Source organism: Amphiprion ocellaris, chromosome 1 (genome assembly GCF_022539595.1).
Source record: "Amphiprion ocellaris isolate individual 3 ecotype Okinawa chromosome 1, ASM2253959v1, whole genome shotgun sequence".
NCBI lineage: Eukaryota > Metazoa > Chordata > Actinopteri > Pomacentridae > Amphiprion > Amphiprion ocellaris.
Window position 1 is genome coordinate 36,531,715 of NC_072766.1, and position 16,016 is coordinate 36,547,730.

The 16,016-nt window shown below is 38.4% G+C and overlaps 1 protein-coding gene and 1 non-coding gene across 2 annotated transcripts in view; one reads left to right on the top strand and one right to left on the bottom strand.

The window, feature by feature from the left end:
* The window catches only part of adamtsl5 (ADAMTS like 5), a 62,482-nt gene that overhangs the window by 18,284 nt on the left and 28,182 nt on the right, over positions 1–16,016 (top strand). Inside the window, exons 3-6 of the mRNA XM_023287055.3 lie at positions 8,912–9,084; positions 10,197–10,257; positions 10,853–10,958; positions 11,472–11,599. Of these exons, the coding sequence (XP_023142823.2) occupies positions 8,912–9,084; positions 10,197–10,257; positions 10,853–10,958; positions 11,472–11,599 (468 nt within the window). The remainder of the gene's footprint in view (positions 1–8,911; positions 9,085–10,196; positions 10,258–10,852; positions 10,959–11,471; positions 11,600–16,016) is intronic.
* trnas-uga (transfer RNA serine (anticodon UGA)) lies at positions 357–438 on the bottom strand. The gene has a single exon. It is a non-coding gene; the product is annotated as a tRNA-Ser (tRNA).

Genomic DNA, 16,016 nt, shown 5'->3' on the forward strand with positions numbered 1-16,016 from the left:
TGCTATTCCAAACACTGTGGGGTTGGAACGGATCAGCTGACACTGTGGAAAAAGACAGAACTTGTGTGGCGCAAAGGGGATATATTTTCTATATTCTTTTTATCGAAGCGAAAAACAGTGACTTAAAAAATAAAACCATAAATGTGGTCTCAGTTGAACTTAGATCTTCTGAGTGAAAGTCGCTTTTCTATCCAACTGATTACTGAAATGTTCTCTCTCCTGTCTGTAACATCTGAGGAAAATGTTTTTCTCTTCACCAAACATTCAATTTTCTTCCAACCTAACATACACTGTTGGCAGTTATATAATTTGATCATAATGACCTTTTAGGGAAGACGTCTTAAATATTGATTCAGCGCTGCGAGCAGGGTTCGAACCTGCGCAGGGAAACCCCATTGGATTTCAAGTCCAACGCCTTAACCACTCGGCCATCGCAGCTGACAGCTCTGTAGAACTGTTAGAAGATTCAAGGTTCAAGACCTTTATTGCCATTGTACAGCTGCAGACAATAATACAACAAATTAGGGTGTTAGTCCCTGAGTTAAAATAGAATAAAAGATAAAATAAGATATAATAAAATACACAATATAAAAAATCGATTAAAAATATCTAAGGAATGTAAACACACGACGAGGTAGTGCAAATAGAAGGGATCATATCATTTCCTCTCATACCTATGAAAACTGCTGTATCAAACTTGAACATACACTACAGTTCAAAAGTTTGGGGTCACCCAGACAGTTTCATGTTTTCCATGAAAACTCACACTTTTATCCATGTGCTAACATAACTGCACAAAGGTTTTCTAATCATCAATGAGCCTTTCAGCACCATTAGCTAACACAATGTAGCATTAGAACACAGGAGTGATGGTTGCTGGAAATGTTCCTCTGTACCCCTATGGAGATATTCCATTAAAAATCAGCCGTTTCCTGCTAGTATAGTCATTTACCACATTAACAATGTCTACACTGGATTTCTGATTCTTGTAATGTTATCTTCATTGAAAAAACTGTTTTTCCTTTCAAAAATACAGACATTTCTCAGTGACCCCAAACTTTTGAACGGTAGCGTGTGTCATATTTCAGCCATCTTTTAACATTGTTCTCCACGTTTGTGTCTCCTTCTACTGCTGTGGTTTAATGACATCAATTCATATTTGACTAGCAGCATTTCAATGAGCATCTACTGACATTAACATCATGGATTTAGTTGCAAAGTCAACAACTCAGCACCATTAGAGAGGAGAGCCCAGTAACTTTAAGGTTACAGTTTGTTGGATTTGCAGCAAAAAAGGTGCTGTTTAAACAACTAATATTGAAAATTTGAGGCTAAGAGATTTATAAAATGAACAAAAGAAGTCAATTAAGATGTTGAAAGAAATTATTTGCAAGGCAATCATCAACTGCAATTTCATGATTATGACAGCCTGACTTCTTCTGTTTCTACCTCTGCTGTTGTATTTAGTGGTTTATTGAAGCTTATCTGCTGTAGCTGCTGGAAATGAGGATGGAAAGGGCATTCAGACTGACCAGTACAATAAATTTAAAGACAATAAAGACAAAAACAGTGAGTTAAAAGGGGCTGATTGAGAGATTGTGAGATTTTACTGAGCGACCTGAAGGCTGCCACGTTATAGATTCACCTCTGAATTGTTGACTGGTTTGTTGATTAGTCCAAGCAAATCTTCCAAAAGGTTAAGCTGATTATTTAATTTAAATGTGTTTAATTTTTTACCTTTTGAGCTTTATGAATGTATTCGGCATCTACAATGGCAAAAATAAATTTAAAACGCTGTTCTGGCTCAGCTTCCAGAGTGAGCTCCTCTGTTTTCTCTTTAGGTCTTTAGGTGCTGCATTGTGCTACACATTGTACAAACCCTCTTTTGTTTTGTGGCAATTTGAAATACTCCTAAACTGTTTAAACATTTGATCTTTGGAAACTTTTATACTGAATCAAGTCACTGTGCTGCAGCTGATCAATGACTGGAGCCAAAAATGATTGATTATGTGATGCACTGATTATATAGTGATACAGAAGGAAAGCATTTATTACAATGAAGTGAAGGATTTTAGAAAGAAAAGTAAAATTCCATGCATTTAAGAATAAGATGGCAACATTTACTATTGATGCCATTGGTTAATGAACCACGTCATTCATTAGGCATTCATTGCTGATAGAAAAATATTGATAATAGAGCTTTAAAGAGCGTTTGTGATCATATATGAATCTAAGAACAAACATATTCCTGTCAAGTGTAGATTTTTTCAGGAGTTCAGATGTGTGCAGCCGAGCTGTGTGTTAAGTTGTGTAAATATATGGAGCTAATGGCTGGATGACAGTGTTTCAACAAGTGGCATCGTGCTGTATTTGCACATACAGCCTTGTAGTTTTAACCTGCCGGTGCCTGAGGTCTGTTTCCCACAGATCCATCACTCCTTCCTGCCTTTATGTCTTATTTTCTTACATTAGACAGAGTTAAATGTCGTGATTAAGGTAATTTGTGTGGAGCAAAAACCCTGTTCTCAGGTTCCACAGAGGAAAATCCAGCTCATTCGGATAATAAACCAATCACAGGTTGCTGATTGGATTGTTTTTGCAGAGTGTTTGTCTTCTGATGGGATTTCGTCTTTTCAGTCTCTCCGTGCACCTTTTCTCCTCCGACTCATCTTTCATTACTATTTGTCTCGTTGTCAAGTAGAAACCTTGTTAACTTCTTCATGCCAGGCTGGAATAAACCGACCCCCATCTCGTTCTGTCACATCGAACACAGGAATGTGAAGAATCTATTTTCTCTCTGGACATCAGAATCTGTTTTAAACATTGTTTTGTTTTTCTCAAATTGCTGAAGCATGTTTTGCACTCTGTCATTGTTGCAGCTGCTCTGGCAAACGCTTTGGCCAGTTAAAGCCCAGAACAGGACAAACAGATCTTGAAATGCTGTAACCCTGTCAAAGTATGAGTCCTTTTCTGCTTTAAATCAGAGAACGGCACGTACAGATGTTGCTAACTTTTAGTTTCTCTTTGTTCTCATGGGGAAGTTTAGTTTTTTTACAGCTACAAGGTTGTTGGTTATTTATTAGATTAACTGAATAATCGTGAACCATAAAATGTCAGAAAATTGTATAAAATGTTGATCCGTGTTTCCCAAGATGACATCCTCAAATGCCCACACTCAGAGATATTCAGTTAACTGACACAGAGGAGGAAAGAAACCAGAAAACACTCACATTGAGGGAGCTGGAATCAGAAAAATTCTACTTTTTTGTCTTAAAACGTGACTTAAACAGAAGAAACAATTATCAAAATTGTTGCAGCTCTATTTTAATGAATGTTTAAGCCCTAGTCGCACAGTCCAAAAACATGCTGACATAAACTGGTGATTCTAAATTGTCTGTAGGTGTGAATGTGAGTGTGATTGTTTGTCTCTATGTGTAGCCCTGTGATAGACTGTTACCTGTCCAGGTGTCCCCTGCCTTCACCCTAAATCAGCTGGGATAGACTCCAGCCCCCTGTGACCCTAATGAGGATTAAGCGGTGTATAGATGATGGATGGATGGAAGTCTTTGGACTGGAAGGAAGCTAGAGAACCTGATGAAAACCACACATGTACAGGGAGAACCTGCAAACTCCATACAGAAAGATTCCAGAGATCTAGCTGTGATTTGATTGTGCTAACAACCGAGCCACCGTACAGCCCAAAATGGTATCAGCAGATGCTAAATATTAAATGACTCTGATCGGATCAGGAGCAAAAACAAACTTGATCTGCTTAGCTAGGACTTTCAAAACAACTCTGATTTAGTTTAGTCAAAGTGATGTGGGCAGTAATGAGAACTGAACACGCCGTCAGGAGTGAACAGTGACGTGGTCTTTGGATCAACAAAGCTCCTTTTAAACAGGCTGTATGTCTCTATAGTAATATTATAGTGATTGTGGACATAAACATGGTCTTTATCTGTAGCAGCTGTCTTCCAGTCAGCCTCAGACTGACTGCAGACTGGGAGAACTGGTCTGCTGACCGGGTAAGAGGCGTGATGGGAACTGTTCATCTGCAGGTCGGACCTCCACCTCTGGCCTCCGTCTCTCCTCCTGAATGCAGTTTTTGCGAGGAGCTTTGTTTTTCTTTTTGTGTGAAGGAGGGGAGGTGGGGACGGCAGTGTAAAGGTCAAAGGTGGCTTTCATTAATCTAGAGCGCCGCCCCCCTCCCACCTCCAACTGTTATCAACGCTAATTTGAGCAGCGGTAACGCTAATGAGGGCAACCTCAGGTGACCCTGCCACGGAAAATGATGGAAAGAGTGTGCATCTGTGTGTGTGTGCGTGTGTGTCTGTGTGTGTGTGTGTGTGTGTGTGTGTGTGTGTGTGTGTGTGTGCGTCTGTGCATGCATCTGTGCGTGTTTTCTTCTACTTGCTGTAGCTACACAAAAGAAAAAAAAAGAACAGTTGAACCTGCAGCTGGCTTGTTTTGAGGTTTTGTATGTTGTTAGTTTCATCACACAGATTTATGAAGACCAGCAATCAAGAACATGTAGCTGCACAGATACCACAGAAGAGATGCGGCAGCTCGTCATATAATAAAAGTCTTTAAATTCATTTAACGCTGAGCTGAGGCAGTTTGAAGGCTCTGCAGAGCTCCAGACTGACTTCACATCACACTGGTTGCACCTGTGTTCTTACGGTTTTCATTCAAGTTCACCTAATTGCACAATACACAAATTTTTCTCTGTGAATAATACATTTAAACCATTTTTTGTTGGTTCCCATACACACCAGTAATTTTCCACTGACTATAGAGCAACAACATTTACAAGAAACCATTGCTAATAAACAAAGAGCTTCTAACAACATTACAGTAAAATATTGGCAGCTGTGGTCAACATGCGATATTTAACTGTATTTTTACAGTGTTACTATCATAAATACCATAATATCTTATAAACGTTAGCTACTGTATAATTATAGTACTCAGTAGAATATGAGGTTTCCTAGCAAATACAGTAAATGTAACTTTCCAGTAATGTGCTGTATTTAAATAGTGCTGCTGCTGTAATCAACTTTAACTGTAGCTGCGTGTAAATTATGACATTTTCTTTTTAAAAAATGTGTAATCTGCAAATTGTAGACATATTTATGATTCAGAATTGAAATCTAGCTGTAATTTACAGAAGTCCCCTAAATGCCTCATATGCATCAGTAGATGCTACAATTTACAGATGTTAAATAAATGCCTCATATGCATCAGTAGACACCACAACTTACAGATGTTCAATAAATGCCTCATATCTATCGGTAGATGCTAAAAGTTCCAGAAGTCCCCTGAATGCCTCATATGCATCAGTAGACACCAAAATTTACAGATGTTCCATAAATGTGACACATGCATCAGTAGAGCTATAATTTACAGATGTTCCCAAAATGCCTCATATGCATCAGTAGATGCTACAAGTTACAGATGTTTCCTAAATGCCTCATATGCATCAGTAGACGTAACAATTTACAGATGCTCAATAAATGCCTCATATGCATCAGTAGACATTACAATTTACAGATGTTTCCTAAATGCTCCTCATGCATTGATAGGCAGCTGTGCACAGAGAAGCCTCTAGTTTCCTCTCATTTTCTGCAGTGCAGCAATTTAGACAAGTGTGTGACAGAAAACTAACTAAAAGAGTAAAATAAGGTGCTTTAATGTTAGAGTTCAAAGTTAGGGTCAGTCAGAAACACACACAGACCAAATAAAATAAGATAAATAAAGAAGATAATTCTGTAAAAATCTTTAAATTATGGATTATATCATTTATACAACAGTCGCTGGGTGTCCTGATAGCTCACCGATCTGTCACTTCAACTGTTTCACATTAAAGGCTTGAAATTAGCCAGAAAATAATCTTTGAATAAAATGAAACCATCACTACTCTTTGAGAAACAGTATTTTTATAATGAGATGGAAAAATAGACTCTTCATAAAGTAACTATTTAAACTACACATTTTTGGGGGGGATTTATTTTACCTAAGATGATCATTCTAGTTGTCATGTTTTCTTAACACTTAATCTGTTGTCTGATGGTGGAAATGGACCACCTTAATAATAAATTCACCCAAAAAATAATCAGTCATATTGTTTAAGGACTCCTGCATGGTGTCCAAATTCAGTGCAGGACGTCAATCAGCTGAATATGTTGAGTTTGGTGACGGTGAGGTAAATGTGGAAAGAAAACAATCAAGAGAAACTTCTTGTCGTGCTTCACAGGAGACAATCTGATTTCACAGCGAGTCACATTTCTGCATGTATTTGTGTATTAATGATGAAAGTAGATATACGGCTTTTTCAAAATGGAGACATTTTAGATGCATCATTATAGAGTCCAACATGTATCCTGGTATTTGGTAAATGTGGAAACTTCAGGCTGTGGTTGAGAGTTGGAAACTGTTTATATACTTCTGTTTTGTGGGTTTGGACACAGTTTAGGTGCATAATATAAAGGCTTATGAGGTTATGAGGTTAAGTTCTCTCCTCCGCTTCTGGCCGGAGCCTCGACTCCCGTGTTGCTCCACAGATCCTCCAGATGACTTTGACTTCACTCCCTCCTGGCAGTCGGTCGGCAGAAGCAGCTGCTGGGTGTGTGTGAAGAGTTAAAGTGTGTGAAGCGCTGCTCCTGTATGAGGAACCGGTGGAACGCTGCCAGTTTCAGTCTCCTCCGGGGCACAAACTCTGGAATGTGTTTGAGATTTCTCTAATCACTTTTATTGTTTGTTTCTGCTGATCCTGATCCACCAGGCCCATAAGGTTGTCGCTTGTTTTTTATTCCACGTCCTCTCTGAATAGACTGATCCGCCTGTTTGACTCTTGGCTGTAAATAAAGTGGGATTTGTGAGGAGTCACTAAAAGCTCCCTCCAGCGCTGTGTTTTCCTTTGCACCAGTGATATCCCATCATTCTTTGCTTCTCTGCACTCCGCATTGTGCAGCCCACAATACAAATGTTTTGTCTTAAAAGCAATAGATAAGTGTGATCTCAATATTGATCCAAATAATCATTGTTATTATTTCGTTTATTTATTAACCTTTATTTAATCAGGAGAAATCCCATTGAGATTAACAAATTCTTTTGCAAGGGAGTCCTGGCCAAGAGACGCAGCAGCAAATGGATAACAGTTACAAAATTACACAGTTAAAACATAATTAAAACACAAACAAAATTAAATTTACATTGCCCTAATCACGCAGCCTTATCATTTGGACAAAAACAAATGTTACAGAGGATAAAAGGAGGATAAAATGATTGAGTGACAACATTTTATATCCCACAACTTAATCATCATAATGTTTTAATAAACACTTTATTTAGTGATGGTGTTATTCAACACCATCACTCAGGAACAGAAGAGCAGATTGTGATCATATTTCATTTTTGATGCGGTGACACTAATCTTTGGTGTTCAGCTTTAAACAGAATTTACAGATTATTCGCAGCATCATTCATATCCGAAGCATCGTCTGCTGTCATGGCTTCAACTTAAACTTTATTTGCCAAACATGTGAACACACAGAAGGAATTTGTTTCTGCTTTTTGTTTCTCTCAATGAACTAATGAACTTCAAAGTCTACATGTATCATGTGGATGTAAACCGCAGCCTGATTGGTTGGTGGAGGCAGATGACTGATGTTTATTATCTGCTGCCGTCCTGCTACATGTGTGCTACATATGATATAATATTACTGCCGTCTGTCTGCAGACACATTCTTATGAACACAATCACTCAAGTGCAGAACGTTACAGGAACTTAAAACAAAGGTTCTGCTTGTGGAGAAAATGAACCGTTTGGATCTCTGACCAATTTAGTGTTGCTGCAACTTTCCAACACTTTAAGCAAACAAGCTCAGATTAATACTGCATATGTAGCATGTAAAGATAACACCTGGTAGTATTAAAGATCTGCTAATTTAATTATGTTGTGGTCCTAATAAGTTAAAAACAATGCATAGTGGACATTCTATACGTAGACCACGGGTTCTGATATAATATAATATATTTCTTTGAAACTTCTGTTTGCTTTCTTAACTAGTTGCAAGTATAATGAGCACGTGTTCTTTTGTCATAGAGATCATGATTGGACATAAGCAGGGCTTATTACATAATCAAAGTATGGAAAATATATCAGCCCAGATTACGTTTGGAAAAAATGTGCAATTAGATTTGAGTAACATTTTCATGGATTACTTCAGTATAGTTTAACTACTTCTTAAAAATATAGCATTTTAACATTATGGAACTTACTTTCAACATTCCACATCTTGTTGAATACTGTTAGTACACCTGTACTTTTTTTTTACCAGTACTGTTTCTGCCAGATTTGTTTGGTTTAACTGTAAATTCTGAATATGCAAAATGTATTTTATTTGCATTGAAAAGGTTTTAAGATGTTAGAGAGAAAAAATATGTATTGTTGGCTTTCTTAATTTTTTCGTATGACACACATTTTTGTCAATGTTTAATTTTGTAGTAATCCAAGACTATACATATTAGATTGTGTTGTTGTTTTTTTTGTAATCCGATGGGTTCTGTTACTAATGTTGTAAACTAATTTTAATTTTTCTAATTTTTGTTCCATAACTGATTACATTTTAAAGTAATCCGACCAAACCCTGGACATTAAATAATCCAAGTGCTTCCTATTTTATTATTATGTGTCTCATTTGCAATTAAGAAATGTTCCACTAAGAAGACACTGGGTTGAGTTACAGTATTTGATTGTAATATAATATTTGATGTATGTTAATCTGCACTAACAGGTGTCTCAGTCAACAGATTTACAGTTCTCCTAACTTTTTCATGTTGTTTATGGAGTCGTGCTTGGGGTTTCTGGCATTGAATTAATGGTCTCTCTGTCTCTATTTGGATGCTTCAGACCTCCTGGGTTTCAGCGTGGGGTCCTTCTGGTGAGGCTTCATCGGGGCGTCCGGTTCGATCACGACGGCAGCTCCACTTCAGGAACGAGTGGGCGACGTGGGGCGGCTGGTCGGTTTGTTCACGCAGCTGTGGGAGTGGAGCTTCAGTCCGGACACGAACCTGCATCACCAGGTAACAGAACAGTAAAGGTGGAGAGTATAAATATATTCCCTTGGATTTCCTACACCTGCTGTTTATGTGACGTCTTAACACTTCTGATTTGTCTTGTAACACTTACTGTCTGTTGACTTTCTTAGATTTTGTATCCTTCTTTAAAAATTCTCTACTTGTCAGCATTTTCTGGAATACACCAAATAACCACATTAAATTTCTCATATGTAAAAACCTAGTTGGGAGTAAATCTGAATCTGATTCATGCCTAATAAGCTCAAACCAGATAATGGATCATTTTGTTTGAGCTGACATTCATGAAACATCTAAATCTTCAATAAATCAGTTAATAAATTACCGGACTAAGTGCTTTGGCTGTAGAAAAGACACATTAAGTTAAATTAACTGACAAGGAGTGTATTTTGTATCGGGGGGCACCTGAAATGAGGAGATTAATCAGCAACTCTCACTGTTGCCTGTGGCGAATTATATTATCAGAAAAAGAGAACATTTTAAACATTTTGGAGGCAAATCAAACCGATGTAAAATTTCTAAATGTGTGGTCATTTTATTGAAATACTTTACTTGCACATTTTACCGCATCGTTTATGTTTTTCATATTTTTTTTTCATTGACCCTTGAATTTAGGTTCCATGTTATACAAATTGTAGAAGCTGTTTGAGTCAAATTTGAGATTTCTGACCTTTATGACTGAAAAATTACTTATTTCGTCTGCCGATTTGTACATTTTCTAAAATAAACTTCAGGGTTTTAGATTTATACTGAAAAAAATCTGCATTTTTTTGGTAGAAGACTGATTTGTAGGTTTTTTTTATCCAAATTTTGCTTAATAAAAGAAAACCACAGTAAAATACATTCTCTTATGATACAAATCAAATATATTTACATTTATTGATTCTGCATGTGGTTTTTTTTACAGAGCAACATACACATTTGATGCAACTGTGCACCTACTGTTGAATAATCAAATGTGTAAAGTATAAATTTAATGTGAATAATATAGAATTCAAAATTGAGATGTTACAACAGCCTGCACACTAGATTTTCTTTTTTCCTTTTTTGTTGTGTTGACCTTATTTAGTCCTATAAATCTCTTATTTTCTGTGTTGCAGGAACCCTGTTGGTGGACCATGTGCAGGAGATCCCAGACAATACAAGATCTGCAACACCAAGGTCAGCTCAGCACAAAGGTTTTCTCATGATATAAAAACTGACTTTCAATGCAAACAGCTTAGAACAAAGACTGATGTTTGCTCTATAAGTCGGTCATAAAGGTGTGTTCAGGTGGAGCAGACGCAGACTTTCGGGGTGTGGACTGGAAATTCACTGACATATTAACCTAGGTCTTCACTGAACCCAACTAAACTCAGGATTTGAAACAGTCATGCTGCTGTCAGAGCTGCTGTCGTATTGAAATGTGTGCGTGGGTGTGTGTTTGTGTGTGTGTGTGTCCATATTAATTAAAGGAAAAAAAACAAATTTGTTCCAGCGTGTTGAAGCAAGTTTCAATATGTGTTTATGAGGCAGTTTGTGAGCTCAGATCTTCTTATAAATGAACACAAATCCTGACTTGATGAAGCAGTAAATATTGACCATATTCATTCCTGTGGAGATAAGAATCTGTCACATTTATGGACTTCAAATCAATGAAAACGTTGGTCCTGTTAAGGTGACATTGAAGCTATTAGTTTGTGTTAGATAAGCTGTTAAAATGTAGATTACTCCTCCAGTAAATTTCTATTTATGCATGTGTATGTTTTGCATGCAGGAGTGTCCGTCCGGCTCGGAGGACTTCAGGGAGATGCAGTGTGCTGCCTTCAATGACAGACCGCTGGTGGCTGGAAACTCCTTCAGATGGACAACATTTCACGGAGGTCAGAGACACAGATCACTTCTCGCTGCTTCAGACTTGTTGTTTGGTTTTCACACTTAGGTGGAGATGCAGAGAACCTTCTAAGAAACCACCGTAGGTGTTGCACTACCAGAGGTTTAACAGAATCTTAAGACCTGGATGCTGGAATCAAGAGAGTGCAAATAAAATAAAACTAAATATCCAGAACTACTGGTATACACGTACAGTAACTTTTGGCTTCTTGACTGTGAGTTAATTAGTGTTAGTTAACGTCTCTCAGACCACATGTGTAACTCTACGTTCAGGTTTTTAGCTGCCATGCTGTGAACTCATGTCCACTCTGTGACAGGTTGTGGGTTTAATCCCACCTGTGAGCTGAGTTTTCTCTCCAAGATCTGTTAGTTCTTTCCCTCCTCTCCCTCTCTGCTCTGTCCATCTGCTGCCTGTTTGTGTTTGTCCGTCACCTCCCTCTGTTTCTTTGCCTATTTTCCCATAATAAAGTAATGAGTCACTGACCGGAGCTCTTCCCTGCCAGGCTCTAACCCCTGTGAACTCAGCTGCCTGGCTCTGGGTCACAACTTCTACTACAACTTTGGCCGAGTGCTCGACGGAACGTCCTGCAGCAAGGAGCCGGGGGCAGTTTGTGTCAACGGACGCTGTCTGGTGAGTGACAGCAACTCTGTAAATGCGCGTTAGTGTTTTATAAACAATCTGTATTCATTCGTGTGCTGTTCATTTTAGCTTATCTTAAAATAGCCTTTAAGTTTAAGCTGCAGTCATTCAGGTTTAGCCTTTTCTCCTGACCCATGTTGATCATGAATTAGAAACATCTGGATGCTGCCTCTGGAAAATGAGAGTGGACAATAAGTTTTCCTTAGAATCCAAACAGTGAGGTGAAATGAAGTTCTGTTGAGCTACTTAGTTGATTGATATTTGTTCTTTATACACATTTGTCTATTTAATTCATAACACTATCCATTAATGCAGCTTTGAAAGGACTAATGTGATAACTTTCATACAGTTTGTTGAATATATCAAAATGGTTCATGCAGTTATTGACCCTAAAATAACTTAATTTTGGCTTTGAAGTTGTCATCTCTGTTGATAATGCTTGAAGAGGATAACAAAATGACAGCACAATGGGAAAAGTCTACGTTTGCTTATTCTTTGGTCTCGTAGTTTCGTATTTAAATCAGAATCGTGACAGTTTTAAACTAATTTATTTAGGCAATGTTCATGACTGCTGATGTCGAGACAGCACTTTCTCTTTTGTCTTTTCTTTTGTTGAAATAAAAAAGGGATTTTGCAGACACACATTTAGGTATTCCAACTAAAACTATGGAAAACCTAACTCTGGATTGTGTCTGAAATAAACTCACAATTCTACAAGTTATAAACAAGCAAGTCTCCTGGAGTTTAGCAGTACTACAGATTAATATTAAGGCCACTGAATTTATTATTATTTTCTTAATAATCGTGACTCGATCATTCATTATAAAGCAAAGCAGTGATCTGCATCTTCCGCCATGAGTTTTGCATCCATTTTTATCTTTGGAAGTGCTGCAACTGTCAGTCACTCATATGTGGAGCAAAAGTCAAAGTACTCTTTATTATCATTGCAGTTTACCCAACAATTAGCAGTAAACAAACAGAAAAACTACACCACACTCTAAACTACACAACAGACAAAGCATGGCAGCAGGGACACATGAGTTTTTCAGGCTGCTGGTCCTGCAGCTAATCAGACTGTATCTCGAACCAGATATGAGCAACTTATGATCACTGAACAGGTTGGACCTTTCTTATGACTCTATCTGTGTACAGCACAGACAGATTTCTGAGGTCAGACTTTGTGATTTTACTGCACACTTTCACAATCCGCTCCAACAGGTTCCTGGTCTTCAGGGTAAGTCACCCAAACCAGCTGATAAAGAAGAAACGTAAGTCAGACTCAGTAAAACAAGAAAAAAAGCATTTAATAAAAGAGATGTTGACGCTGAACCTTCTAAGTTAGTTCAGGCACTGGTGAGCCTTTCCTACTGTTGGACAACTTCAACAGCCTGTTCATGAATAAAAATAGCAAGAACATGTGGAGGGTTCCTTCTAAAATCTTTAGTTCTGGACATATTTATACCCAGATATGATTGCTTACACCAATCTGTGAAGTTATCAGCTGCTGGATCATGGTGGATTAAAGTCAAAGTCAACTTTATTATCAATTCTGCCACAAGTACAGGACATAGACAGGATTGAAATGCTGTTTGTCTCAGACCCTGATAGTAGAAAATAAGAGTAGAAAAACAAAAAAGACAAAGACACGAAGAAGCAAGCAATGCAGTGCAATGGAAAGTGCAATAATACTGCCTGGCTGGTGTACAGTTAGACAGACATTCATAGATGACAGTAGGTTATATTTACAGATGTAAAAGCAGTGCATAATTATAAGTGATAAAAAATAAGATCCAGCGATAAAACAGTCCAGTCTGGTTGTTTTCATCCATAGTAGCAGAGCCAGCAGATGTTATCTGTAAAAAAGCAAAGTGTCTTGAGCTGTTTGATTGGTTGCAGTTCAGGTTTTTTAGAGGTTGACGGAGGTGCAGATGGGAGAGTGAGGTGATGGCAGGGGTATAAACAAACTAAATCTGTACTTCTGGACGCAGAGATGTCCTTGGTAATTTGTTGCAGTTTGCTCCAGTGTTGTGATGTAGATTTGAAAATGAAGCTGGACTGACTCCAGAGTTTCTCTCTCTGACTGTCTCCTCTTTGCTCCCACTCTGTTGAGGTTTAAGTGATGTTGACCAGTCTGACTGCAGCTCTCTGGAGAAGTGAGCTCCATGCTGTGCGTTAGGGCCAGAGTGCACTCATCAGTGTGGACTGCAGCTTTCAGTTAGCATTACAGCTCTGCTTGGCGCTCAGCTCCACGTCCAGGTTCACCTCTTTCACCCTCACACAGATGGAGACGCTTGGAAATGAACATGTGTCCCTCAGTTGGTCAGCAGAGACGTCTGACACGAGGGGACGGAGCTATTTTTACACAAGGATTAATGTGCGTCTGTGTTTACATACGTCTATATGTGAGTGTGTGTGTACATGCTCTCGTTTAGCGTGTTGTGTAAATAAGTGGATTTATGGGCCGTGGACTCGGGCAGGCCGAGGTCAGAGCAGCGCAGGGCCTGAAACAGGAAGCAGATGCAGCCTGCAGCTGGTGTGGACGACTGCAGGTCACAAACTGAGTCCAGGCTGCAGAACACATGGATGGTTTGGACACATGAGTGTGTGTCTGTGCATGTAGACACTCACAGCTGAATTTGCAGTGTTTTTTATTAGCAGTACAAAATGTCCTAATTTTCCATTGGAGAGTTTTCCCAGCCATCTATGAAAATCTACTAAATTGTCAGATAACAGTGAAAAATGTCCATTTTGTCCAACCAACAGTCCAAAACCTTAATGCGGTTTTGTTTTTTTGTTCAGTTCATTAATATCAAATAGAAACCAGACTAAGCGTCTCCAGCCAAGTTAATGGTTCTGTGAGGCTGTATTTGAATTAAATGCTAATGTCAACATGCCAGCAGGCTCACACTGACTGTAAAGTAGAACTGATGTTCACTTTAGTTGCCCTTATTCGCCAAAAATGACGTTACTGCTGCTGCCGTGCAATGATGTCCTTCTGGCTGATCACAAACCTGCCAGATTTTGTAACCTGGTGCAGATGGCTTATATTTCCAAATGGATGAGCTGGAGGCATGAATCTGTTAGCTGGTCCATCTTAATGAATCTTCAGTGTTGGAATATAGAGACTCCCAGATGGCACCGACCTGTGGAGGGAGAAACTGGAAAAGATGAGATGTTCTCTAGAGATAGGACGGCTTTCCAACTTTAGATAAATATTTAAAAATAGTGTTGAATGACATACTTCCTGTACATTACCTCTCCTGTAGCTATTCCAGTGGTGTAGAGTAAAATTTTCTCAGCAGCAGCACAGGTATAAAAGGTTATGGAGTTGTTTGTATGGAATAACTAACATGTTAAGCACAGTGACGTTTTTATGATTAGCAGAAATAATTTTCACCAGATTAACTATCATAGTTTAGCCCACTAGCTTGCTTTTTTATAATTAGCATTAAACACTAAGTATGTGATGCAATCGAAATGTTCGCGCCTCAAAGTGCTCTGTCATTCCCCAACTGGCCAGCTCACCAGATCTAGACACCCTGCGACTTCTTTGTCTTCCTAGAAATTATATTCAGGTTGAAGCGCTGCTGTTTTGACAAAGTTTAAGAGATTCAGCTCCCATCACAGATGACATTTGACGTATTTGGACTTCCGGGGAGCGTTGCAGGAGCAGTTGGAGCAGTGTATCGCTGCACAAACAGACTACTCTGAAGGAGATGTTGGGCAAATTTAAACCATATATGGTTTTTGATTTTTACAGGCAAAGTCTCTGAACTATTTATATTACTTCGTGTACAGCTGAAGGTGAAGGGGATGTCATGTTTTCCCCAACAGCAGCTGACATCAACATTCCCAGTGATACTGCCTCTTTTCCCCAACACCTACTTGGACACTGGTTTCTTAGTATTATTATTAGCATTTTTTACATTTTAAGTATTTTACATTATATACTATGTAACCTTTCGGTTACGTTTATTACCTTGAATGCTTTGAATTTGGTACAATTGCTGTTTATGTAACTTGCAGTTCTTTTAGCGCTTTTGAACTAATCTTTTCTTTAATTTTTCTACCTCTTCATGTTTACTGTAATGCACCAAGTGAAATCCCTCACATTTGAAAACCTACTCAGCAATAGAACTGATTCCGATTTCAATTTGTTTTAAAGAGCAAAATATGATGCAATATCTGAAGCAAATCTCACTGTTTCCCAACTGTTAGTCATCAAGATGTTTCACTGACTTTTAAAAGATGTCAACCTCATGTTGAAGCTAGAAGAAAAGTCAAAGGATTATTTAGGATTCCTCCACTGGTGACCAAGAACATTGGCTCAGATTTTCACTGTGATCCATTCAGATGTCAGTCTGGACCAAAGTGGTGGACAGACGGATCAACGTTACAGTCGTTGCTC